General features: G+C 44.1%; 1 protein-coding gene across 1 annotated transcript in view; it reads right to left on the reverse strand.

Moving 5' to 3' along the window:
* The window catches only part of LOC138535347 (uncharacterized), a 289,703-nt gene that overhangs the window by 4,765 nt on the left and 258,075 nt on the right, over nucleotides 1-26,863 (reverse strand). Inside the window, exon 4 of the mRNA XM_069641292.1 lies at nucleotides 5,227-5,330. Within this exon, the coding sequence (XP_069497393.1) occupies nucleotides 5,227-5,330 (104 nt within the window). The remainder of the gene's footprint in view (nucleotides 1-5,226; nucleotides 5,331-26,863) is intronic.

Consider the following 26,863-nt stretch of genomic DNA (forward strand, 5'->3'; position numbering starts at 1 on the left):
AGCTCAGGGGAAGAAGATTCCTGGAAGATCTTCTCTGTCGTTGGAGTTTGATGATTCGGACCTGCAGCAGGGCTTCACCGGGCTGTTCAGTCATGGTAAGGGTCCTCTTCCATCAGCTCCTCATTGGTTCTTTCTTTCCAGTGGCGACTCTGCCTTTCCAGACCCAGAGACCAGCCTTTTATGCAGTTTCCCCCATTCACACAGCCTGGCTGTCAATCACACAGCAGGGTGGCTGTCCCGCCGGGACAGTCACCACAGCCAATCAGTTCAAAGTGCGACATGGGTCTCCAAGGACACCCTGTGCAGGGAGTCCTAAACCCCTCCCTCACATCCTGTCCCCCCAAGACATACAGGCACGTAAGGAGGGCTTCTGCATAGAAGCCTGCAAAAAGACAGTGAACAAATGAACCAAACCTGGTTTGGCGTGCAGAGTAAAACACGAGAAAGACATTTTCAAAAAGAAATGGCGAATAAACCCAGCCGGAACCAAAATAAAACATATGTGGTCTAGCGGGTTTAAGTTTGAGGCTACCAAGATAGCCTAAAACAATACCAAGGTTATTTAAGATAACCGCAGTAGGAAAAATAGGGTAGTTACAAGTGCCACCAGCCAAGTTTTGATGAAAAGGGAGCAAAAATATGCTCCAAGAAAAACAGACAAAAAGGGATAAGTATTAACCCTTGCCAGTACTCTATGTAAGATAGGGTGTACTGGGTCTGTGGTTTTACAGAAGCTAATGAAGTTAATGGCAACTTGATATGTTATTGGAGACAGTAGTCAGTCCCAGAAAATGGAGTCTGAGTTGGGAAGTCTAAAAGACAACCCTGTGTCACTGCATTTAAGGTGATGTTTAACACACAGTAAAAAGATGATGCCTGTGGAGTAGGTGAGGCTCCACAGTCTATGAACACAAAAAATGTTAAACACACACAGCAAAACACATGTAAGAGTGGGAAATAATGCTCACACTCTTACCAGGTGAAATAAATCAACCCCAGAAATCCAGCAAAGCTGCTGAGGGACTTAGTAGGTAAGGGAATTTAGCCATTCTGGAGAATTCTCCCTAACATCTTGAAAGTGTGAATATCGTTAGTGTGTTGTAGGAGCATTTGTCATGAGTGTGTGTCATAAGTGTAAGTGTCGTAAGAATGTGTGTCATAGGAGTTTGTGTAATAGGAGTGTTTTTGTCATAGGAGTGTGTGTAAGAGGAGCTGTGTCACAAGAGTGTTTGTGTCATGGGAGTGTGCATGTGTCATAGGAGTGTGTGTCACACGTGTGAATGAGGTAAGTGTCTGATAAGGGTGTGTGTCATAGAAGTGCATGCTGTAGGTGTGTGTGACATAGGAGCCATATGCAGATATGTCTGAAATCATTTATGTTTAAAAATTGGCCAAGTCGATTTTCAATTTTCTTTGCAGTGATCCACTTCCTTATGAGATCTAAAGTTGAATGCCAAAACTTTTTAAAAATCTAAGTGTCAATTTTGAAATATTTGGGCTAAGAAAATATTGTTTTCCATTTGGTAAATACATGTGTTAAAAACTGTTCAAAACATGATCAAATTACAATATTTTACAAATATGAAGCCGGACATATGAATCCTGAAACTTTACATGCACAGGCGGGTTCTTCAAAATGTTACTGTAAAAACATTTTTCTGCAACACATGGGGTTGTTTGTCTTTCCATACAGAGAGGATATAGCCCAGCTGTTTGGATGGGACAGGTCCTGTTAGTAGCAGGACAGGATTGATTCGCATAAGGGGAACCCCTTCTGCAAAGGCACAAAGGGGTTAAAGAACGATAGAATGGAAGGAAGTCAATGGGAATGCCAATGGGTGGGTGAAATTCACGGTCTTCCACCCATCAGTGCTTTTGGTGTATGTTGTCTCACTACTCTCTTAAAAGGCATGCTTTGACTTGTATACCTTGATCTCAGCTAATATAGAAACAAGCTGAATTTCTCTGATGTGGTACACGTTCAAAACATGTCTGTGATTGTTTGTGTTTTTCTACTTAGGGGAATTGGACTATCTTGTGTTTGGTGATACCACAATGCTACTGATACCATTGGTGGCAGGATTAAGACTTATTTGCACGTTGGTGGTGCCCTTCTAGAAAGTTACAGATCTGACTAAAAACTATCATATGGAAAGATGCCCAGAGGAATGGCAGTGATTCTGATTAATTCAAAGGTTTCGCTCCATCAAATGTTTTGGTTCCGGTAGCGAATATTTCATAGACCAAGGAGGGAGCCCTGGTGAATTCTCAGAAGAGATTGAGACATCACAGATGAAGAATCTGAGCTAACTCAAGTACCCCAAAAGAGAGCTTGCAATATTGTTCATGTGAACTGTAACAAAGTCCTTGCCTTACTCTGTGGAGTTCTAGTGGAGTGACCAAGGGACCTGGCAGCCTTCCTGATGTAGTGGATGCTTGGTCAAGGGACAAATTGGGAGGATCCTCTGATCATCCCAAATTACTCTCTCTCTCTTTTGGCATGGGACAGCCCATGCAGCTTCTCTCCACATTCACTAGCATGGCAGCCTTAGCTAGGCCCAAAGTTTACCCTCAATATGAACATTCTCACAATAAACCTAGAATGTCCTGCAGAGTCTCTGCCCTTTTTAATTCGTATTTGTTAGTCAGTATTAGTGTTACTGCCCCTTCAGGAGAGACAGCCCTATACCTGGGATGCAAGACCAAAAGGGAGTCTGTAAAATTATACTCTGCTTGTTTTCAAAAATGCATTTAATTAGTCTTGAAGCTGGGGAACATGCAAGCACGGTCCCTTTAAGAGTGGCGGACTCCACAAGCATGAGCAGACCAGTAACAACAGAGTCAAGTGCCCTATATAGATAAATGATCACCACAGGAACACTGGAGAAGAAATTGGGTCTGATTGCCAGTTTGGCAGTAAATCGGTGGTAATCCACTGGGTCATAAGTAGTTGCCCAGTGGCATTAGTCATCATTGTTGTAGTCCATACAACGTCATGTTCTTTTTTTGAAGATTTACCATGAGCTGTAATGTTCATGGTAAATCAGATGAGTTTTGACAGTAAGGTACAATATTTAACACCAGCTTTTTGCTAGAAGTAAATTGTCCACCTCGTTGCTAGAATTCGTATTATGACTGTGCAATAATGCAGTGATAAAGCAGATGTAACCGAATTACCCCAACATTTCCATCTTTGCAGTATTTATAATGAGACCCATTGTCTCTGTATGAGTTGCAATAGGTTCAGAGGGATTGTTGAAAATGGATAAAGACAATCGCGTATCTGTTACCCTGTCCTTTAATGGTATCAGATAACACATTCAGGGATCTAAGACATTTGCTGACACTGTCCCTACTAAAAGAAAATAGTTTTGAAAGATCAGGAAAAAATGTAGCGGACAAATCATTGTACTCAGAGACAGATATTTGGGGCCCAAGAACTATCAAAGGAATACTAGGATCTGCTACACATTGAGCATCCTTTGGGTACCTGATGTCTGTGCAGGTCTACCTGAACCACAAACACTAGCTCCTAGGAACCTTGAGCCCAACAGGGGTTATACCAGACAGGACAGTTACTTTTAAAATGGTTGAATATCCTTGTAAACCCAACCCTAAAAGCAGACACCAAGCAAATGTGGAGCAGTGGACAAGTGAAAGAGAGCCAATCACAGCCTCACTCCCATTTATTTTCACAGGTGCAGATTCTGCCCAACTGCCCATCCCCATGCGAGGGGTTACTGGACTGTAAAAGACCAAGATCCCTTTCAGACAGTTCAGTTAATTGGTAAGTACAGGAGGAGCTAAGTCTGCAGAAGGTGATTTGGGGACATCATGAAGAGGTTATTGACTAGAAAGAGGTGGTAGAGCAATTCCAGGACTGAGTGGAAAGAGAATTGGACAAGGTGGTAGGGGAACATCATCAGTGGTAGACTGGAAATAATTACAGGGAATCAAAGAGGCCCTGGAAAAGATTGTCAAAGTAGTCCCATATTACACATTTTCAGCAAGCCCAATGCTTTTCCTATGAGAACATTTGGAAATATTACACACAAGAGGCCCAGGGTGCAGAGGCCTACCTGGAAATCTCCCGGGTCCTTATGGGCCAGTCCACCTCTGAACATCATCAAGCAATGGAGAGATATGGAGGAGGAGGTAGAAGGACATGAGGAGGAGATTGAGAACCCAGACAGTAAGCTCGGTAACATGTGTGAGGGCCACCTGGGCTCAAGGCAGGAGGAAAGGGTGAATCTGTGATATGACAGTCCCCAGAGGGTGGAGAAACAAGAGTGTGGCATGGCACTTGTGGGGAGATGGATCAGAGCAAATGTAGTGGGGTGGTGAGAAGGGCATGTTCCAGGACCCTTCAGAGAGGGAGGTGAGAAAGACCCTCATAAAAACAACCAAGCTAAGAACTCAAGGGAGGCAATATCTGGTTGTCTCAATACCCAAGTTGAGGACAGCAAAATGAGATTACAGGAGGAGGCCACAGAGAAGAAGCCCTGAGAACATCAGTGAAGAAGGGCTCAGGAATTCCTTAATGGTTGTAAATGTGTCGGAAACGAAGAAACAGTGGGAGGATCAGAGAGGAAGTTCGCGGGAAACCCTTCACCCACCCTGAGACTACAGCAAACACCCCTGGTAGTAAAATGAAATAATTTGTTATGTTGCCCTATGGAATGAGAGAACTTGCTTACATTCCCTGATTGACGTTAGCACATCCTAGTACACTCACTATTTTGGGTCTACTCAACTCAGACTGGAGTCACTTACCTGCATACATGTGCAGCGTTCATAACCTAATAATGCCATGACCTGCTGAATAAAAGCTCAGACACTGTTCACAAATAGAATAACAGCAAAAGTATCAACACACACAGCACCACTGTCATAGTTTATACTTCCACGCTGCCCCTGCCCTATGCAAAAGTGTTTAAGGAAGTCACTTTGGCCCTCAGCATTGGTTCAGTAGATTCGACTCACACTACTTTATATCTGATGCATAGTTTATCCTGTGACTGTGGGTTCTTTTACATTATGTCTCGTTCTCTCTGACCTCTCTGGTTGTTCCAATAAAGTTACTTATTTTAAGGATTCTAATTGGAGTGAACATTAGGTACTTTTGTTATGATACTTGAATTGGACTATTACTGCAGGGTTAGCCGATCACATTTCACAATTTCCATACAATTCTTAGCTAAACAATGCATTTAATGGTTGTCTTACCTCATTTTATCATGAAAAGGCACACGATCAAATACATCTTTATATTCTGTTCTCAATATTTCTATTCTTTCATCAGCATGTTCATGAAAAATGAAATCAAGAGCCTGCAATGATGAAAAAATGTACGTTATAATGCTGCCATATCTCCTCACATTTCAGTATGTCTAAAACAGACCATGCATTTCATCCAGTAAAACCAGAAATACATACTCCATTTGATCACTTTAGTTCCTCCTGCTAGGAGAGAGGAGGCCAATCTGGTGTGAAATGGAATGCTGTTACAGAGTGTGGTAGAATGGCAGGGAAAGGACCGTTTTTTGGTTATTCCCTTCTTGCTGCTCTTGGATTCTAGTCAGGTGATATTGTGCCTACTGGTACTTTAAGGCTATTCAGAGATGGTGTTTTTTTCAGGCAGGCAGGATTGACGTTAGTTTGTCGTGGCTGTAAAGTGAGTCAAGCTGTTCTAGCAGAGTAACCATTGTAACCCTGTGAGAGTTGGGGCTTTGTGAATATATTTCTCTAGTCCTGTGATTAGATGGGATGTGGCAAGCTGAACAGCTTTCATAATGGCTGGGAAGGCAGTCAGGACTCCTGTATGGACCGTATTGTCCCTGTCCTATTAGGAAAGGACTGGGGGTTGGGAAACGGTGTGGAATTCATGATGTGGGTGAGGGGCATGCCATTCCAAAAATGAGAGAGCTGCTACCAGGCTGTTTGGGCTTTCTTCACATTGTGCTTCTTGAAGTAAAGGTTTTCTTAAGGATAACACCTTGGTATTTAATCCTGGATGAGAGCTGAGGACAGAAGCCATCAAGTTGCATTTTCAGAAGCACGTTCTTGATTTGAGCAAATCTGGCAAAGCCAGTAATTTGATCCAAGAGCTGTGGAGGACCCATCAGACCATAAACACTGGCCTACGAGTGCCCATGCTCCAGTGCCACAAGCTACATGTAGGTGGTAAGAATTCCGATCCACAATTACCCCTTCCCAATATCCCAAAGAGGCTCACTCAAATGAATTCTACCTCTCACCATAAACCACTCTAGTATTCCTTTCACATGTCCTCGAGAGTTATAATATTGGGTAAAACACAATGCACTTTTTGCACCTGAGTGAGAACTGTTGTCTCATCAAGTGACCCCTGCTTGATTGTTTTCTTTTGTCCTGTAGCTGATCTGCCGAATGAAAAAGTAAATGCACCTCTGCCCTCCCTCCATGATTTGGGGGTAGAAACTGCCCTGCCAATGCTCAAGGTTTTGCCTGAGCCACGTGGATGGTGTTATATGTATTCGATTGGTTAAGTTGCACAAGCAAAAACCTATGCAAATCAATGGACACAATGGACAACCGTTGCTATAGGGACTTTATGGTTACAAGTAAAACTGAAAAACCCCTGAAATTCGCAAGTTGTGGTAAACTAAGCAAACATAACTTGCGCCACCAGTGTGCACTGCAAGAACTAACACCCATGACATCAAAGATGCCATCGCAAATCTCATTCATGACATCACTGATAACATCACTGATGACATCACATGTGTGGCTACCTCTTTTTTCATCAGTGCTATAAGTAGCCCAGTTGCTCCTCTTCACTAACAGTCAGGAACTAACAATTTTACCTTTTATTTTCAGTTTTACAAAATACAAAACAGATCAAAGCATTGCTAATCACATAGAAGAAACCGAACCGATCAAACAAAATTAGACAATAAGAACTATATACAACATTAGTAGTACCAACAATAATATCACCCCAGTCCAGCTCCAACCAATTTGCCCGCCCCCTCCCCCAAAGTCCCCCCATCTCCTGCCCCTCCCCCAGGTTCACCCTCTCTTCTGTATAGCACTCTCTCCATCTCTGCCACATTTTTCATTTCTGTGATCCAAACATCTAGTTTCAGGGGTAAAACAGATTTCCAATTCGAAAAGATTAATTTCTTCCCCATCATAGCCCCTCTGAACAACCATTGTTTCTGGCATAATGTGAGCCCTTCCAATATCTCATCACTCACCAGCACCAAAGTTTTGAAATCAAAATCCAGCCTCTCAGTCAGTACCTTCTCACAGATTGTGTAAAAATCCAGACATAATCCCCTCACTTTTCTACAGTCCCATAACATATGCTCAAGAGTACCAGATTCATGCACACATGCCCAACAATCAGAGTTGTCCATCAGACCTACCATCCACAACCGCTCAGGGATCCAAAAGATCTGGTTCAAAATGTTAATCTGACCTGATCTTTCACCAAGCCCCAATGAACAGAGTCTAACATTCCCATACATTCTAGACCACATCTCATCCCATCTGTAATATCATACCCAATCCTTCGACTCCACTCTTCCCTCAGAGATTTATTGCCTTTGTATTCTGCCACAATCGAACCATAAACTCGGCTGGCAAATCCTCCTTCTCCCAACTTTGGTTTCATGGTGAACAAGTCCAAATTCAACCTGGCCTTCAAATCAACCTCACCAATAGCTCTTCTGAGTTTCGATAATCAGAGGTGTTCAGGTTAATAATAATAAATTGTTCCTGAATTTCTCTCGCTGCCATCCATTTCCCACTCTTGAAAAGATAATTAATCCACCTTACACCACCTAGAAACCATTCAGGACAAAATATAACTTTACCTTCCAGCTTAATACATGGATTCATCTAAACCGAAGCCCCAGAATCTTTAAGCGCATCGATTGTCAAAAATTCACTCAATTTCTTCCAAGAACTCCTCAAACAAGCAATTAAGGGATCTTTCAAACATCCAGACCTAGATACTGAGTTTAAAATTGCCTTGTAAATATTTTCAGAAGACACCCATTCATCTGGTTCAGCCACAAGGAAAGCGGCCATAAAATGTGAAACGAACGCAAGATGGTACACCCTAAAATTAGGGACTGCCAACCCACCTTTTGCCAGCATAATTGAAGTCGGTCTTGACCAATCGTACCGCACTACTACTGTACATGGGTGCAAAGAAGAAACGGGCAGAGTCACGAATGACAAGACATAACAGGACACCCTCAGTACAATATAGTAATGAAGCAGAATTTTCTCTAATGATGGCACTGGTGTTGCATTATGCAACAGTACATATGTATAAGGTGTCTTTTTGTAACACGGCACTGGCAAGCACCTTCGAGTGGCAGGAAACAAAAGTCCTGCATAACAGAATGACTTTCTACAGTAAACCCATTGGTACGCACTGTAGTCTGAAGCATACATAATGGACTATATATTCCTGCATTTACAGCAAACAGATTCTGTGTTTGGTAAGAAAACATATTGGAAAGAAAAGCAAGGCAGTAGAAAGCGCAACCCTTGCACAAAAAGATGCATGCATAGCAAAAGAAATAAACTGTCTAAGTTTGAAAATGGAGAGGCTGGAACACAAAGTGAAAAGAATAGCCAACAATTGTGGGGCCTTACAAGTTGCGTACAAAGAAATGTTTTGGACACAATGAAAAGGCAATGGCACACCTGCACTTGTCCTCCTTTCCCATGTCGCAGTCTGCCATCCCCTGAAAAATCATGTCATGGGAAACGTGACGGTGACACATCAATGTCTTCCTGCCCTAACAACCAAGGTCTGCAAATCCGCATTTTCCCCCAGTAAGTATGCACATGTGCTACCCCTTCCCTTCCATATCAGGTTGTTGGAATGTGGAAAAGAGAACATTAATAATGATAATGGAGCTAATTGTTTGGGTGGTATGCTTTTTTTTCGTCAAATGCAGTTCACTCTGCTGCACACAGTCGTCCTTGCAATGCTTGCAAGTAAGCAAAAGATAGGTGTCCTACACACTACCCACAATTACAACGGATGCACCTGTATGACGGCAGCAGGCTCCACATGTCGTCATGTTGTCCACCACCTACCACTGCATGCAAGAATGTATGTGTGTGCATAGTACAAGTACAGGCATGTGTATGTGATCCTCTGTGTCCTGGTAACATGAGCAATGTGGAGCATATGTGAAAGAACGTTAATGTGGGTGGAGTGTCCACCCACGTCCTACAGATAGCTATGCATAAAAGCATCCCACGTGGTGTACCCTTCCCTATTAACAGTACCCTACAAGTACTGTTAATAGGGAAGGAATCCCAGTAGTCACTAGTCCACCTAACAAGATGGAGAGGGTGTCTACTCTGTCTATAGCCGGGGGGAAACACATCAAATTATGAAAGAGACAGAGTTAAAAAAGCACGCCGAAACCCGTATAACAATTTTAATTTAATACATTTTAGGAGTTAGTAAAACACACACATAGTCACTTCACACAAATGTTAAATACATACAAAAAAATCAAAGATCATCACATAAAAAACATTGGATTTCGTCATTCACAATCAAATGTTTGATAACATCAGCTTTAGGATACAATTAACATATAGCTGGTACTGTATCAGTTTCTAATCGTTATTAGATAACAACAGTGGTTCTTTCCCTGTGCCAATCCAGGAAAATGTCTCCACATGTTTCTGTTCTTAGGGAATTGATCATAGAACATTCATCAGGAGAGTTGTAATAATCACGAAAATCCCAATTGTTAAAAACAATTGCTTTGTAAGAGGAACAGTGTGATGTGCATGTGCAACCTGTAGATTAAAAGAAAGAGGGGGACAAATGAAAAGCTCAATTTATAGCTAAGTTATTTTATCATATTCCCTAAATGGTGAATAAGAGGCCCAGAAATCAGATTCTAATTACCCCTCGTGGTGCTCGTAGGGGCTCACAACATGGATAGCTCAAATAGGGTGAGGCTGCCAAATAGTTTGCCACCTGTAACTAATACACGAAAAACCTAATTGAGTGTTTTTCCAGTGAGCTAGAAACCAAGATTGATATATTCAATAGTTACATAAAGAAGGAGCTAATATAGACTACCATCTATATTAACAGTAAAACGGTTTGCCAGTGGCTCACCTGTATATCTTTTTGTGGACTAGAACAAAAATGAAGTTGTTCTTTTGCATTCGCTCAGCTACACTCCAAATGGCCACTGTGACTGTTATATTCATGGAATTGATCTCAGTAGCTAGACAGGGAGACAACATGGGGAACACTCAATAGAGTCCATACCGCTATTGTTAGACAGAAATCTCAACGAAGAATCTAGAACTAGGAATAGAACTGGCACCAGCCTATGGTAATAAGTATTACTCAATAACACGTTAAAACACCGAATTGCTCTGTGGGTACTATAGCAAACAGATGCAGTAGCACTAGGTCGGTTCAAACATAGAAAAACTGAATACTTCACCCTAGATAGAGGTGAGGACCCGACGGGAATCTAATACCTGTGGGTTCCAGTTAGTGCGAGAGTGAGGAGAGGGAAAAAAAGGAGAAGCCCTCTATCAGGTATTGGTCCCCAGGAAGCACAGCCGTGTTTAGAGATAATAAGCAGGCTCAAAGCTTACCGCCGTGCAGAAGATAGAGCTTTTAGTGCTAGATGCACGCGATGCTAAAATTGCAGAAACGGCACATCCAAACCGAATCACGACCCGAGTGGAAATCTGCAAATGTACAGTGAATCGGAAGTTAATTGCGGGAGTCATCAGCATAACGTGTCCCAGAATAATGGAATAGTTGAAATTAGCTGTAAACAACATACCTCGAAAGTTTACACAACAGTGTCCACATAGTACGTGTCAGCCAAGGGCTACTGATTGAGAAGAGAGCGCTGCTTGGAGACCGGAGTTTATCTGTTTCCATGGGGACACGGTGCAAACCTCTCTCAATGTGCGTACTTGAATCTCACGCCGTAAAGAGGTCGGCCATTTTAGGATGGAGTCCGATCTAGCAAACCCCAGTGTAGAATGTTCGCGGTGTGACGGCCAGAACAATAATTACAAATAGACCCAGCCTATACAGCTAGCCAAACTTGTGTTTAACTATACCCATTCTGAAAGATGTGTCCGTTCTGAAAGCTGTGAGTGGTCAGATCAGAAGTGACTGCCCTATTGCCGGTGGTAAACCATCACTGTAAAAGAAAGCGAGTAACACTCAGGATGAGGTTCTGAAATACTCACTAGGTGGTACACTCTAAATAAGCATGTTAAACCAGTCGGTCAGTATAATGAACTTCACCTAGACCCGACATGAGTGTCAGTATAGTCTTCTTCGTATTGTAATATACTCAGAATTACAGAGTCTATTTTCAACTTGATCACAGAGTCACACCATGTTAGTATATTCACATGACCCTGGTACAAAATATGTTCACATGTACAAGGGCCGGGTGTATCTATTACATTACGGGACACATGTTTCTTGTGTTGTTTGTAGGTCACAAACGTGGCAAATAACAAGGAGCATTGTGATATTAAGGAATAGAACATATTAGGTCTACTACAATCCTGATGTATAGACTAGACCCTGGGAAAAACAGAAACATTATATTAGATTGTCCTTCAGGTTAACAATTAGTCCACCTAAAATATCTGACTCATCTCGTTTTAAGGACTCAGGTTCAAAAGGAGCTTTCCTATTGATGGATTTTGTGCCATTCAACAGAGTCATTCATGTGTGGTACCCTACAATTAACCATCATCTTCCGAAAATGGTTGGCTCATGTGTGGTGCACTATTACTCCATTGAAAAATGCAACACTGTGCATAGTACACCCATGCACCTGCGCACAACGCTGCCTGAGAAAAAGGCGTCCAGTGGAAAGCCATCCAGTAGCACACATGGCAACACTGTGTGCCTGAAAATGTGTGTCTATCGCAAAGTTTCAACAATCGTATCTACCGTATTGGTGAAGTAACGGAAAAAGAACCCACATGAACTGCACGCAATGAAAGGACAGGACATAGTATCACAGGACATTATGTCACATGAAGTTTCACCTGAACACATCACAGGAAATGACCTCAGTTGGCATATGGCCTTCAAAACATCACAGGAGTGTACTGCCAGAAATGCAGCATCCCATATACTATCACCCATCATAATGAATACATGTAGCTAATGAGTGACGTGTACATACTGTCACCACTTTCTTCATCACCACAATACAATTCTCTTGTCAAGCGTATCAAGAACAACAATGTAATTCACCAGTAACGTTGGATTTGTAGAACTGGATGAAACCTACTGAACAATGTATGAGAGGACAACATGTACTACTTCTGGACGAATGAACCATTGCAATAGGTCTTGCTAAAACAAACAACATGTCAGTGAGTAAAGACGAGCAACTAAAGAAAGGTATAATAGTGTACGCAGGAGGAAAATGCAGGAACTTTTTAAAATAGCAAAGTGTACGTTCAGGAGTAACACATTTTGTTATGTAGAGGCCCAAGGAATCCTACATTAAAAAAAAACAAAACACACATATACCATAAGGTTACATTTTATTAAGTAAGCATCACAAACATATGCCCAAAGTATACGCAAACATACAATGCAGGGTTCCAAATCGAGGGCAACTGCAGCAGTGTAGGTGCTACTTGTAGCAAATAAGGGCCTGTCTAACTTAGCACTCAACAGTTAGCAGGAGCGACATTCGACGCCCACACCAACCACTGGCAAACAAGCACAGAAATTTGAATGTGGGAAAATCTGTAATGATACAGTAAAAGACATCTGCATCAAAATCATTCCACAAAAGATTGCTTGGTTAGTCAACCAATAGTCCTTAACACGTGTTTTACCACAAAGTGTGGAGCTTCAGAAGGTCAAAAGTCCTCTTATGTTGATTTATCCTATTTATGATGTGGAAGTGTGTTTTATAATTGCAGCACAAAATGTAGTAAAGCTTTTTCTACAGGTTGAATCAAATGGGTTTCATAATGTAATCTTTCTTTCATGGAGAGGAATAATGAGATACTTTTTTCCTTGGTGGCCATGAGCAGGAGTTTCTTTGTGAGGACAGGTTATGCTGTAAATTTCCTTTTCTCTTTTACATTGATTGTATTCTTGTGTGTCCCGAGTGGTTAAGGTCTTTATAAGATTATATCACTGTAACCATGACCCAAGTATCCCTATGTAACTAAGACAAGTGCATGTCACTAACACAATGTCATGCAAGAGTGCCTCGATGCCCGTGGGCTGGTAGGGCACTTTACAAATCCAAATACATAAATAAATAAACAAATAAAACATAATATACCGCTCAGTTTCCTACACAGGCAATGTCATCTCACAAGAAACAGATACAGTATTAGGGGTATTTGAAAGGTGCGTACAGGCTCAAAGAACTCAGCACTAACTTCACTACACACTCACTGAGACGTCACAAGATCCACAAACACTTGTGGGGCTCTGTGCAAAGTGCATTGGTGACTTTCATAAGACATCTCTCAGTGTCCTACATATTCTGTCAGACTGCACATGGTACACAAACTCTGCCGACGGTCTCTGAATTTTCATCAGCAGTGTGTGACAAATATATATTACAGGCCTGGCTAGGCTGGGGTAAGAGAGTGTCTCTTCAAACCCTTTGTAAAAGAAATAGGGTGTATGTCACTTGTGGCAATGCTAGATTGGCTAAAAGTGGTCTCATGGAGTGCATCTGCAACTACCAGCAACCATTTAACTCTGGCTGAGTACGCGCAGTAGAGGAGAAAATTATGAACCTCCCTTCCTCTCACCCACACCCGCAGCATCGACACTCCCCATTATCCCAATGTCATAGGTAGCTTGCACAAAAAGGGAGTGTACGCGCACTAGTTTACCCAACGACGGGCACAGCCTTGTCCGGATGAAGGTGACAAAGTACTTCTTCCCTTTGCAGTGTCTTATTTGTATTATAGCGAAATTGCCTAGTCATAAAAAGTTGCACACGCTTCCACTAATAACATTGAATAGCTCTCCATATCACACTATTAGTTCTTTACAACAGGCCACTGTGTACACACCGCGGCCACAAACGTAGTTGCGCTATCCCTCTGCCTGTAGAGTCCCATTTCCGTAGCCGGAATCCTGAAAATTCCCAGATGTGGCTTTCGAGCTGCGTGACGACAGCAGTGCCAACGTGACCAGATGATCACACCTACAGTGCGCGTTGACCCTCATTTCGGAGACATGAGCCGGACTCTGCAACAGCAGCAAAGCATAGGCTAAAGCAATTTACGCAGTATTTTTTGAGGAGGGCTGCCTTACAAACAGATCACTATGTGCCATTGCACCGGTATGCATTTTTGCAAACAATGTACTGCTGCTTGCCGGGTGAAAAATGTCCACAACAATCCGGCCAAAAGGCACACCGTTGAAGTGCTGTGTAATGTGTTTACGTCTTTTTTCAGCAGCAGAGTACAGCAAATAGGTATGCCCTGCAAATAATGCTGCACCACATCTGCTTCCGTACAGGTCGTCTGCAAGTAGTACCAACCATGTCACTGTGCCTAGGGACACACACTAGTGGGGAAAATTATTGACGAGACTTGGTGGCACCCACACCCGCAGCAGCCATAGTTTCCATTGTTGCATGTGTTTACCCAAGGATGGCACAGCCTCGTCCAAATGAAGTATACACATTCCTTCTTCCCTTTCCATTGTGTTCTTTACAGCATAACGACATTGGCTACTCATAAAAAGTTGCACACGCTTCCACCAATAACATTGAAGAGCTCTCCATATCACAATATTAGTTCTTTACAACAGGCCTCTGTGTACACCCAATGGCCACAAATGTAGTTACACAATCCCTTTGCCTGTACAGTCCAATTTCCGTAGCCGCTATCCTGAAAGTTCCCGGATGTGGCTTTCGAGCTGCGTGACGACAGCAGTGCCAACGTGACCAGCTGACCGCACCTACAGTGCGCGCTGACCCTCATTTTGGGGACCTGAGATGGACTCTCCAACAGCGGAAAAGCATAGGCTAGAGCAATTTGCGGAGTATTTTTTGAGGAGGGATGCCTTACAAACACATCGCTATGTGCCATTGCACAGGCATGCATTTTTGCAAACAATGTACAGCTGCTTGACGAGTGAAAAATGTCCACAACAATCCGGCCTAAAGGCACACCGTTGAAGTGCTGTGTAATGTGTTTACGTCATGTTTCAGCAGCGGAGTACGGCAGATAGGTTTGCCCTGCAAATAATGCTGCACCACATCTGCTCACCTACAGGGTGTCTGCAAGTAGTACCAACCATGTCACTGTGCCTAGGTACGCACACTAGTGGGGAAAATAATTGACGGGCCTTGGTGGCACCCACACCCGCAGCAACCATAGTTCCCATTGTCGCATTGTCATTGGTAACTTCCAGAAAAAGGGAGTATACTAACATGCGTGTACCCAAGGACGGCACAGCCTCATCCAAATGAAGTACACACATTCCTTCTTCCCTTTTCATTGTGTTCTTTACAGCATGGCGTCATTGCGCAGTGGTGAATAGTTGCAGTCACTTTCACCAATGGCAATGAAGAGCTCTCCAGTTAACAGTATTAGTTGTGTACAACAGGCCTCTGCGTACACGACGAGCACAAACACTGTTGCGCAATACCTGTGCCTGTAAAGTTCCATTTCCATGACCGCCATCCTCAAAGTGCCCGGATGTTGCTTTCGAGCTGCGTGCGGCCGTGGGGGAAGAACTTCCAACCAGTGTACGGGAAGTTCGTTGTAGGAGGCGGTTCTCAAGAAACATTTTTATTGTTTGCAAGCTTGCAGCAAAACACTTTCTCCTTCGGATACTATTTGTTTTCTCATTTCTTGTGCAGACAGTCTTATGGTAACTTCTTTGTGGCTTGTTGTAGACGGGCAAACAACATCGCATTACCAGTGAGCGACAACAAAATACAATTTTCTTCAAAAAAGTTTGCATTTCCACAACTGGCGAAGAACATTCCGCTCAAGACGCAAACGTGTGCATGCTTCTGTTAGTCAGACACCATCCTGCCTCTGCCTCCAAACAACATCCAGACTATCTTCGTGGAGATATAGAAGAGAAAAGCACATTCGTAGTGGGAAAACGTGACTTCACTAGAGTCAGCAACCTCCTCATTCGACAAAATAAACCTTCACAACGCAGGTAACCCATATGCATACCGCCGTGGTGGATGACCACAACATCTGCTGTACCAAAAGTGGCCAAGTCTGGAAGTGCATGCATGTCAGAAAAAGTGCGCTCGTACACAGCTTTCCACAATGCATCCACTCTTTCCAAGCCGAAATTGGCACTAAAGTTGCTTTCTAGGGCATACTTGTGCAGATGCATCACCTAAAGTCCACACTATGCATTTCACCATGTCAGCCATCATACCTACGCACTGTGCAATGTAGAACGTTTTCACCGCCCCTTCCTATGAACCACACCCACAGCACGTGATTGCATCATCCTCACAGTCCCATGCCATTGGCCAGCACATTGTGGAAAGTGCAGTGCTCAGAACGGTATGCCGTCATTTCATTGCTGGCAATTTCATGGCAGGCTTTTTTGCCGAAGATTTTTTTTCGAAAAAAAAACATCAAATTTTTTGGGGGGGTTAAAAAATTAAATAAATTGGGTGTGGGTGTACATGAATATAAAAATAATTAAAGGGAATGGGGTATTAGGGGGTAACCATCCCCCCCCAAAAAAAAAATATTGTATGATTTTTTTCCAAAAAAAATCCACAGCAAAAAACCCAGCGATGAAATTGCTGGCGATAAAATCTCATAGAACCCTCAGAACACTGCGAAAGCCACACCCCAGTTAACCAGGAGCAGTCCATCTTCCCATTCCACTACCTTTTCTCCCCCGCTACCACATTCCGAACCTGTAGATGCGCACGATAGCATGTAACAGTTTGTAAGACACAACACTTCCCAGATACCGTTAAAAAACAAACCTTCTACTTTGCTGTCAGTGTACAGCATGTGCAGTGTAATAGTTAATAAAACATTTCAACAGGAGTGCATCCACATTCATCCACATGAGCACCCACCACCACAAAAAGAAGCTTTGAAACCTTTTTTGGTATTACATTCACTACAACCATATCATTGTGCCTCGCTACGCACAGTAGTGGAGAAATGTATAAACGCCCCTTGATAACACTCACACCTGCAGCAGCAGTAGTCCCCTTTGTCCCAATTTCATTTGTCGCTTGCACAGAAAGGAATTAGACGCACGTGCATGTACCCAAGGACAGCGACGGCCTCGTCTGAATGAAACACAGACATTCCTTCTAGTGTGTTCTTAACTGCATGGCGTCATTGCGTACTGGTAAACAGTTGTACATGATTCCATCAATGACAATGAAGAGCTGTCCATTTAATAGTATTACTTCTGTACAACAGGCCTCTGTGTACACACCTTGGTTACAAATGCTGTTGCGCAATCCCTGTGCCTGTACAGTTCCAATTGCATGGGCACCATCATCAAAGTCCCCGGATGTGGCTTTCCAACTGCGTACGACTGTGGCGCAATAACTTGCAAACATGGTAACGTAAGGCCGTTCTAGGAGACGCCTCTGAAGAAAGCTTTCAATTTTTTTTCTTTTAAAGTGCCTCTACCAAAACACCTTGACGTTCGGATACTATTTACTTGTTTCTTTCCTTGAGCATACATTCGTACAGTACTTTCTTCAGTACAGACAAACAACACAGCCTTACCAATGGGCCACAGAGAAATGCCATTTTCTTCAGAGAACTGCCGTTTTCCACAACTAATGAGGTCATCGTTCCAGAACAACATTGCTGCACCTGATGCAAAATTGTACATGCTTCTGTTAATAAGAGACCTTCCTGCCTCAGGCTCCGACCAACATCCAGTAGCAGTGTCCCATATTGTTTGTAGTTTCATGGATGTGAAAAGCAGCTTCGCAGTTTGATTTCCAATGCTCCGCAGTCGACGAAACAAACCTTCACAAACAACGTAACGGATATGCATGCTGCCGTAGTGAGTGCCACCAACATCCGCTGTACCAAAAGTGTGCAAGTCTTTGCAAAGTGCGTTCATATCGGCAAAACTGTGCTCTGACACAGCGTTCCACACTGCCTCCACACCTTGCAAGGCGAAATTGGCAGAAACGTTTCTTTCCAGGGCATACATGGGCTGATCTATCATGAAGGCATCACCGAAAGTCCAGACAATGCTTGTTGCCATGTCAGCCATCCTCACTATGCACTGTATAATGTACAACATTATCACCACCCCTTCCTGTTAAGCTCTCTCACTGTACCTGATTGGATAATCCCAACAGTCTCATGGCCATTGGCCAGCCTGGTGAGAAGGGCAGACAGTGGCACGTGCGGTGCTCCAAAAATCTCGAGGGCCGCACCCCAGTAAAGTATGAGTCCATCTTCCCTTTCCACTACCTTTTCTCCACCGCTACCTCATTGTATACACGTTAATAGGCACACACGGTTTCACAAATGGCCTCCAAGACATTAGCATGGTACAATGTTTGCTGTGCACAACAATTCTTAGGAATTGTTACAAAATCAGCCTGCTACTGTACTGTCAGTGCACAACATCTGCAGTACAAAAGTTGCTGCAAAATTGCACGCATACTGCATCCACTTTCCTACACATGAGCACCCACTGCCAGAAAATTGCGGTACTAACACCTTGTCTCTTTTCAATTCTACCACCTTCTACTCTCCTCACTCTGTCACGCATCTAAAACAGTCAGGTGTGACGTCCGATACTATGTCTCCTGCACTGAAATATCACACATAGCTCCCAGTCCCCTTCTGCCATTGCTGTACCCTCCCTGCCTGCTAGCCCAGCACCACACACAGCACATCCTAGCGCAACCTATGTTGCACTCCTCCTATCATGTGTAATGCACTCCCCATGTGCAATGAGTCCTGGCAACTTTCACCCTGACCCCATCTGGACATACAGCACCCCATGACGTTGTGCTGCCTGTGCGAAACAGTACATGAGTAGCTATGTACATTGTCCATATTGCACCTTTCTACTGCTAATCACTTCCACATTGCAACTTTCTCATGCTGATAACTTTCTTTGAAGGGACAATGTGTTGAAACACTTTGTCAAGTACGCCTAATGAACACATACCACCTCACTTGTGCTGGTCACCCAAGTGTATCATGTCCCCTGCAGCCGTTCTGTGCACCTTAGTTACTTCAAATACATGCCAACTTACAACTGCATGGCTACATTTAGTTCTCCTGCCACTCATAAAGGCATAGCCTGCTGAGTACATGGCCTAAGGCCTACAGTCTTTGGCCATGCACCCAACAGTCTAGGCCTTACCCACACCGACCACACCTTAACAGAGCCATGCAGGCCATTGTGTACACATTCACCCAAATAACAAAAGCAACTTAGCCTTCATCCCTTTCAACCAACCACCGCACCACGATGCAGGGATACAAGGACACGTATTCCACTTACCGTAGCACACACACATATGGCTGTGCTTTGCCCCGCTACCCACTTCCAATCACAAAGCATTGGAAGTATGGCACCCTAGCAGCACATTCCACACAACATTCAGCCTGCTCTGAACAGTGCACTACATGCACAAAAGCAATGCTGCGTTGCGCAATCCAGCACTTACTAATCTGGCCAATGAACAGTAGAGGGCCACATATAAGAACCAATAGCACCATAACAGCATCCATATGCACAGTATCCCATTGCAGCATGCAGTACACAGACTGGTGGAGTGCTCACTGGAACATCTCCACCCACACACATGTACAACTATACGTTTTTTCCACCAATCACCACACCCATAAAACCACACACAAACCATCAATTTGCCACCTTCTTTCAACTGCTTTACTTGACACACTGCAGGACTCCTCAGTGGAACATATCCACCCACACAGACCTACAACTGAACGTTGTTCCACCAATCACCACAACCAAACACCCACACACAAAGCAACAATGCGCCACCTACTTTGAAACACTACACATAACTTTTCAGACATTGTACATACTTTCCTCTCCTAGGCCTGCACGCATTAAAGGCACTAATGACTTACTTCTCACAGCATAGGACACCCTCTTTTTAAGTTGTATTGTCTTGTGCAATGCACTCCCCTTTTTTCCGATTTTGCCTACCACCACTCTTCACATAAACACACCGCCCCTGCAGCTCCCATGCCATACCTAAGGCTCCCTGCAATCTCCACACAACTCTCCTGGCTACTCAGGTAACCACCCATTTCCATACTGTGCGCCAATACCACTGGCATACCACCCTCCTCTTCTCATAACATTTCTCACACAAAGAGCTGCTCACTTGCACCCCCTTTCCATCCCTTTTGCACCTACTTCATGCCATGCACTATCATCTTCAGGCCCTTTCGACGCTGCACTGTCCTCCCACACAACATGGTGCTGTCATAGCTATCTTTTCTGACACATGCTGTCAACGGCCACTGCAATACAATCACAATTTTTGCCCGCCCAGCAAAATGGGACGTCGGAGGTGAGCCATATATAACTACTAATTTCACTGCGCACAATCCTACGTACAAGAGTGCCAGCCGAGCACACTATTTCTAACAACCTTACCACACACACGACAACATTATCCTCCGATACACCATGGCACTGTTTCCCAAAAACTTTAACGCACAGCATGCTTCTAATTTTAGTGGCCACAATTCTACGTACAAGATGCCCAGCTGTGCACACTACCTCTTACAACCTTGCCACACACAGCAGAACACTACCATCCGACACACCATGGCAGCGTTTCCCAAAAACGTTGACGCACAACACGCTTCCCTCCAGCCAACCACCGGGCGTGTCCACTCTTCGGCAACATCACGCCGTACTGTACACCAATTACACTTTGGTCCGCGGAGCGAACAGGGAAATGGGTCTGCTCATTGGACCCAGATATCACACATTTTTCGGGACGTACATTTCAGTTGTATACAACAAAAGTACTTGGCAGATTTCCACCAAACACACAAAAGCACACTTTCTGGCCAAAGCCCCTGCTCCTCCTGCAAATTTGATGAAAATCCTCAAGCTGTTCAGCCTCTAGCCATGTGCAAAGTTTTTCCCCATTCAGTCTATGGGGAAAAAACATTTTTGGGACCCCTATATAACTTTGCCCCCCCTGCATAAAACCTCACCCAACTTGTCGAAAAAATCCAGGGCCGGCCATAAACTTTTTTTGCAAATTTTGGTGGGTATTCCTCCAGCGGTAGCAAAGTTATAAGCCACTGAAAAAGTGCTCTTCCTATGGGTTTAGCAACTTAACCATACCTGCACGCCCGCTAACGCAGGCCGTGCAATATCGATATGTTATTGCTTTCATATGCTTCTGTGGGGTTTACATGTGCAGCATGGGATTAGTACATGGATAAGACATTGTCATCCAGCTGGTTTCGAAATACCACCCCTGCCAATGCCATTTTGGTATTACATCATCCACATCATCTTCTGGGGGCTGGGGCCTCAATACCTTCAACTCTCTCTTCCTAAATACCTCCCTTCTCGAGCTCTTCACTCATCCGCCTCCAACTCCCTCAGGGCCAGTCGCTTCTCCAAGCAACGAGTTGGTGGGAGATCTCTTTCTTCGGCTGGGGCCTCCCTCAGGAACAGCCTCCGTGCCTCCCTCAAACTGAAGGAGAACCATCTCCGGTTCCGGAAGCTCCTCAAAACCTTACTCTTTGCTTCTGCTTTTTCTCCCCCACCTCCTCTGCTGACCTCCCAGTTGTAACTGGAACTGCACTGGCTGCATGGACACCCTCTGATCTCGGGACCAGGTCCTTCCGCCAGCGTTTCACACCTGCACTGCCCACCTGGCAACCCCCGCACTTGGGGACTCTTCTCTGTATTCCCTGCAGTCCCCCTCCCAGCTCTTAACACCAGCTGTCTGCACTTACCATGCACTTGCCACATGCTGGCCGTTACTTACTTATTGTTATCATCTTTGCCATGTACTGCACTGTCGCTGCCCCTTCCCACGCACTGGCGCGATCTGAATGACACCTAATCTAGTACGATCGTTGTCGTCCTCCCTTTGTTCCCCTCCCTTGCCTCGTCACGCCTTGAAACACTGCTGTATAGGCGCGTTACAAATGCCATATCATATCATTGGCCTTGCATTTGTTTATGTTTCTTGGTGTACGACTGTACCATTATCAAGTTGTTAGCAGCATTCATTGAGTTTTATTTTGTTGCAGATACCAACTTGCTGCTGCCATGGTTCTGTTGCTATTTTTTGGCATTGTAATTTATTTTGTCATACTTATAGGGCAGGGTCAATTCTCATATCCCCTATCACCACTTGTTAAAATGAGCAGACTTCTTCATTAAAATGCTTGCAGCACTTCTTTCAGGAAGTTTTCCAGTGTTTCTGTTTGCACCGCAGTGCGGTGCGGGAGCTTCTCTGATGTAGAGATGCAAACCTATAAAACAGTGCCCGCCACGGGCTATAATCATTGCAAGGTGTTTGCATCTTTTCACATGGGAGATGTAAGTCTTGGCTTAAACATTTCAATAGACTGTGATAAAGGTGCCATGGCTTCATGTCTGTAATGTATGGCCCCTAGCTCCTTTTTTAAAGGCACTATTTTGGAGAGGACTTCACTGTACGTTTCAACTCTTAATCTACTGCACCAGCTATATCTGCCACCTGTACACCTGCTTTCCCTCTGATGCTTGAACACACGATGCCAGCGATGGGTAAACGCATCTGCCCACAGATGTGTACCAAGCTCAGAGCTTAATGGCATTGAGTAAAAACCAGCAAATGATCTTCACTCTTGAGGATGGTATCGCACAGTCATGCTGTTATTACCACACCCGTGGGAAAAGTTCATCCATGAAAGAGAAAAATCACGCATCAAGAAGTGCTGTAGAGCTTGATTGTACTATAATCAGAGGACACAACACATTCCTTGCATTGCATTGCACTGCAGTGGTCTAAATAAATGAAACGTGGAATAATGTATTCTGTGTGCTTCAAAGTACAGTGCAGACTTATGCATGCACACATATTCTGAAGCAGTGCATAGGGTAGAGCAAAAATGCCCAGCAACACCCATGGGTTCGAAGATTAACATTGCAGGCAACAAGAGGTGTGGTGTATCTAGCAGTACTATTATGTTAGTGGAAGAGGGTTTTATTTTGCTTGTGAGAAAACCCTAGTCATGGGAAGCATGTCTGTGATTGTTAGGCATCTGTGACAAATGTGGCATGATTATTCATACTGTCTATGTAAAAGAAGTAGATATTAATCGCTATAGAACCCTATAAACGTGGACAATGTTTATGCAAGATGTCGCAGATTTGTACGATGAAAGTATGGTAATCTTGTGCTCGAGTACTGTACATTATCATTCCCTTTCCTTTTCTATACTTCTCTTTAGGCATTTGTGCAAGGTCATAGACATGCTGCTGCAATAAGACAAGATAACACTATAGTATATACAGTCAATCCTGTCTGTATATGTGTGATCTATCATGCTCTCCGGGCGGCTCTGGGCTGGAAGTGGAGGACTGTTATCATGCTGTACCCCACTCACTCTACCACTTGCCACTATAACTCACCCCACTCTATCATACTCCACTCTATCTCAACCTACTCTACCTCACCCTACTTAATGACTCTACATCACCAACCTAACCTCATCCTAGTCACCACTCCATCCCACTCTGCTCTACCTCACCCAACTCTACCTCTGCTAGTTCACCCAATCCACCTCGGCCCATTCTACCGTAGTAAATATACTGCATCCACTCTAGCATATTACACTCACCCACTCCACTTTACTCTGCCGTCCCCACACTACATCACTCCACTCTGCCTCACTACACCCTTCCTCACTCCTCTCTACCTTACTCATTTTATCTCTCACTCTTTCACTCACTGTCTCTACTTCAAGCCAGTCTACCTTACCCCGACCACTTATTCTGCCCCATCCTCTCCACCTCACATAACTCTACCTCATCTCACTCTAACTCAATCCACTCTAACCCCACTCCGCCTCACTTACTTTATACTTTACATCACCCAGTCCACCACAACCAATCCACCTCCAACACTGTAACTCACCCACTGCCATACCCCCTCACACACCATGCCTCATCCCACTGAGTCACTCTACCTGAATCTACCTTTCCTCACAACTATAACCCAATCAAACTCACTTCACTCTATCCCTCTCCACACTCTACACTCTATTTCTCCCCAGTCTACATCTTCTCTTTCTGCATCACCAACTCTACCTCACCCACTCTTCCACAACTGCTCTACCTAACACTCCACCACAGACAATTTAGCCACTTTACCCCACTTCCTCTACCTGGTGCAGGAAAGCCCCTTAGATGCCCAAACCAGAAAAAATACAACCCACTCAGGAAAACAGCCCAATACACCACTTGCAAGGATAACAAGTTTATTTCCACCCAAAAAATGAGAGGTGCCAACAAAGAACTCGTGGAACATTCTGGAACAATCTGCATGAGCAGCACATTATAAAGATACATAGTGTCATCAGTGAGATCATTACATACAGTAGAAACCTGCATGGCTGGTTGGTGAGACCCTATACATAGGCCACCTGCTCCATAGGGGATGCCAGGTCATTGGTACCAGCCCCATCCGTCCATCTTCTTCCACGTGGGCGATGTATTCATCATTGGTCAGAAGCTGGGCAATTTGTGAATGTTGGCAAACTAAACAACACTTCTCTATGTAGCAGTGAACCTGGTACAGGCAGACAGGGACCCGGGAGGGAAAGCCAAGGTCTTACTAACTTAAACACTTCACTCACTCCCAGGCAAGTGACACCTCTCCAAGGTCTTCCACCCTCATTCTGGGCTATAATTTCATTGCTCCCTGCACCTCGCAGCACAAATCATGTGACCCAGAAGTGAAGGCAAGAAAGCCCTGAATCTGATCTTACTTGATCAATCGGGGGTCTATCAGTTTTATGAACAGTGGTCTTGGGCTGGCTGGTACCTTGAAATTCAGGGGTCTTAGATCTGGGACTAGTGACGGTCGGAGGCCCGTGCCCTCCTTCTCGTGGGATTGTATCATACAGAGATGCACAGCCCTCCTCCCGTGGCCTTGCAGGGAAAGTTCTTCCCAGGGCACGAAGGTTGGAAACCCTTTTAGAACAATGAAGGGTTTATGGATCTCTGTGGCCCTGGCCTTTCTCATCAGTGCCCAGGACATAACCTGGTATTTTCCTCATGTTCATGGCCTACGTCTGGGATGATGGCTGCTGTGCTGCATTTAGACCTTACATTCCAATATGCCTCCTAATATCTAAGATGGTGTTTGCTCATGCATGTGCACTACATCTATAAAGCATGCAATTATATGATTGTGTAAAAGCCTTCAATGGCAGACCCCTCCCCCCTGGCCTCTTACATTACCTTCTGAATTGTGGCCAGACAGTCAGGTATGAGAGAAGGAGCAGAGGTGGCTCAGGGAGCCGGGAGGAGAGCTTGGTGTCATCCTCCTAACACTGAAAGTTAGAGCAGAATGTAGCGATGCGGTGGGCAAGAGGCGCAGGTAGTGTTTGAAAAGCCAGGGAGAAAGATTAGACCCCTGGGGAAAAAACACAAGGGGAGAGGGAAAGAGAGAGAGAGAGAGAGAGAGAGAGAGAGAGAGAGAGAGAATTCCCAAGGTGGACCTTGGAGGGTCGGTCTGTGATAAAGGAGGTCAACCAGGGCAGGTCCTGACCAGAGAAATGCCCTCCCCCAGTGCTGCAGGATATTACTGATCACTCCCAGTTTCGTAGTGCATTGAGGACGCATTTGTTCTGGTTGACATGGTAGTCTTAAGATTTTTTTTTGGCCTCTCAGCACCTTCATGTCTGTAGGCCATGGCGCGCTATACAAATACAATAAATACATATACCTCTGTGCACAAAATGGGATGATGGTACAACTGAAATAGTTTTTCTGAAGATTGTAAAAACGGTACAGGGTGGTAAAGTACAAGTTTAGTTGCGAGATATGCGGGCCGGGAGCCATGAAAGCACTTAAAAATAAGGCCAAGTACCTTAAAAAGAATCCTCAGTTTTACCGGGAGCCAATTAAGTACTTTGCATTGGGAAGAAAAAGATGCGAATTTGGCTTTGTTTTGCCAGAATCCCTAAGTAGATGACATAGAAGTAGTCATGTTTAATATTAATCAGCGTGCCAACCACTACCAGTTGATTGTTCACTGGAATAAGAGGAAGAACTGGTTTCAGGCGTTTTAGGTGCTAGTAGATGATCTATTTCACTAACCTGGTAACTGCAGTCCAGGTTGGGCTGCCACATACAGCAAGGTTTTTAACCTGATGTACGAAGGATGCCCAAAGGTCAAACAAAACAGGGCAGGAGGGCAAGTTAGATGGATAATCCAAGATATGATTGGTTACAAGGATGGGTTCACAGGCCAAGGAATAACAGGAGCAGGCAAGCCCTCTTGACCCTAGTGTGACAGCAATAAGTTCTGGTCAGAAAGAGTAAATATGGGAAATAAAGACTTTTATGTGTTAAGCCTGAACCTGTAGAACAATTAATCCCTGCAGTGTCTCAATCATACAGGTGCAAGTGAGCAGGATCCTGTTATTACCTCTATATAGGTAGCATGGGCACAGGCTACGCTATGACCTCCAGAGTCGTATGGCCAGACGATACCCTCCCACCCCCCCTACCTTCCACACCTTTTACTGTACAGCTTGTTGTTGCTTTCTAGCTATGTATGCACTTTATAAGTCACCTATATACATACAGATATATATGTTCTGTCTCCATGAGATC

This window comes from Ambystoma mexicanum, chromosome 1p, assembly GCF_040938575.1.
Source record: "Ambystoma mexicanum isolate Mex_15411 chromosome 1p, UKY_AmexF1_1, whole genome shotgun sequence".
Classification (NCBI taxonomy): Eukaryota; Metazoa; Chordata; class Amphibia; order Caudata; family Ambystomatidae; genus Ambystoma; species Ambystoma mexicanum.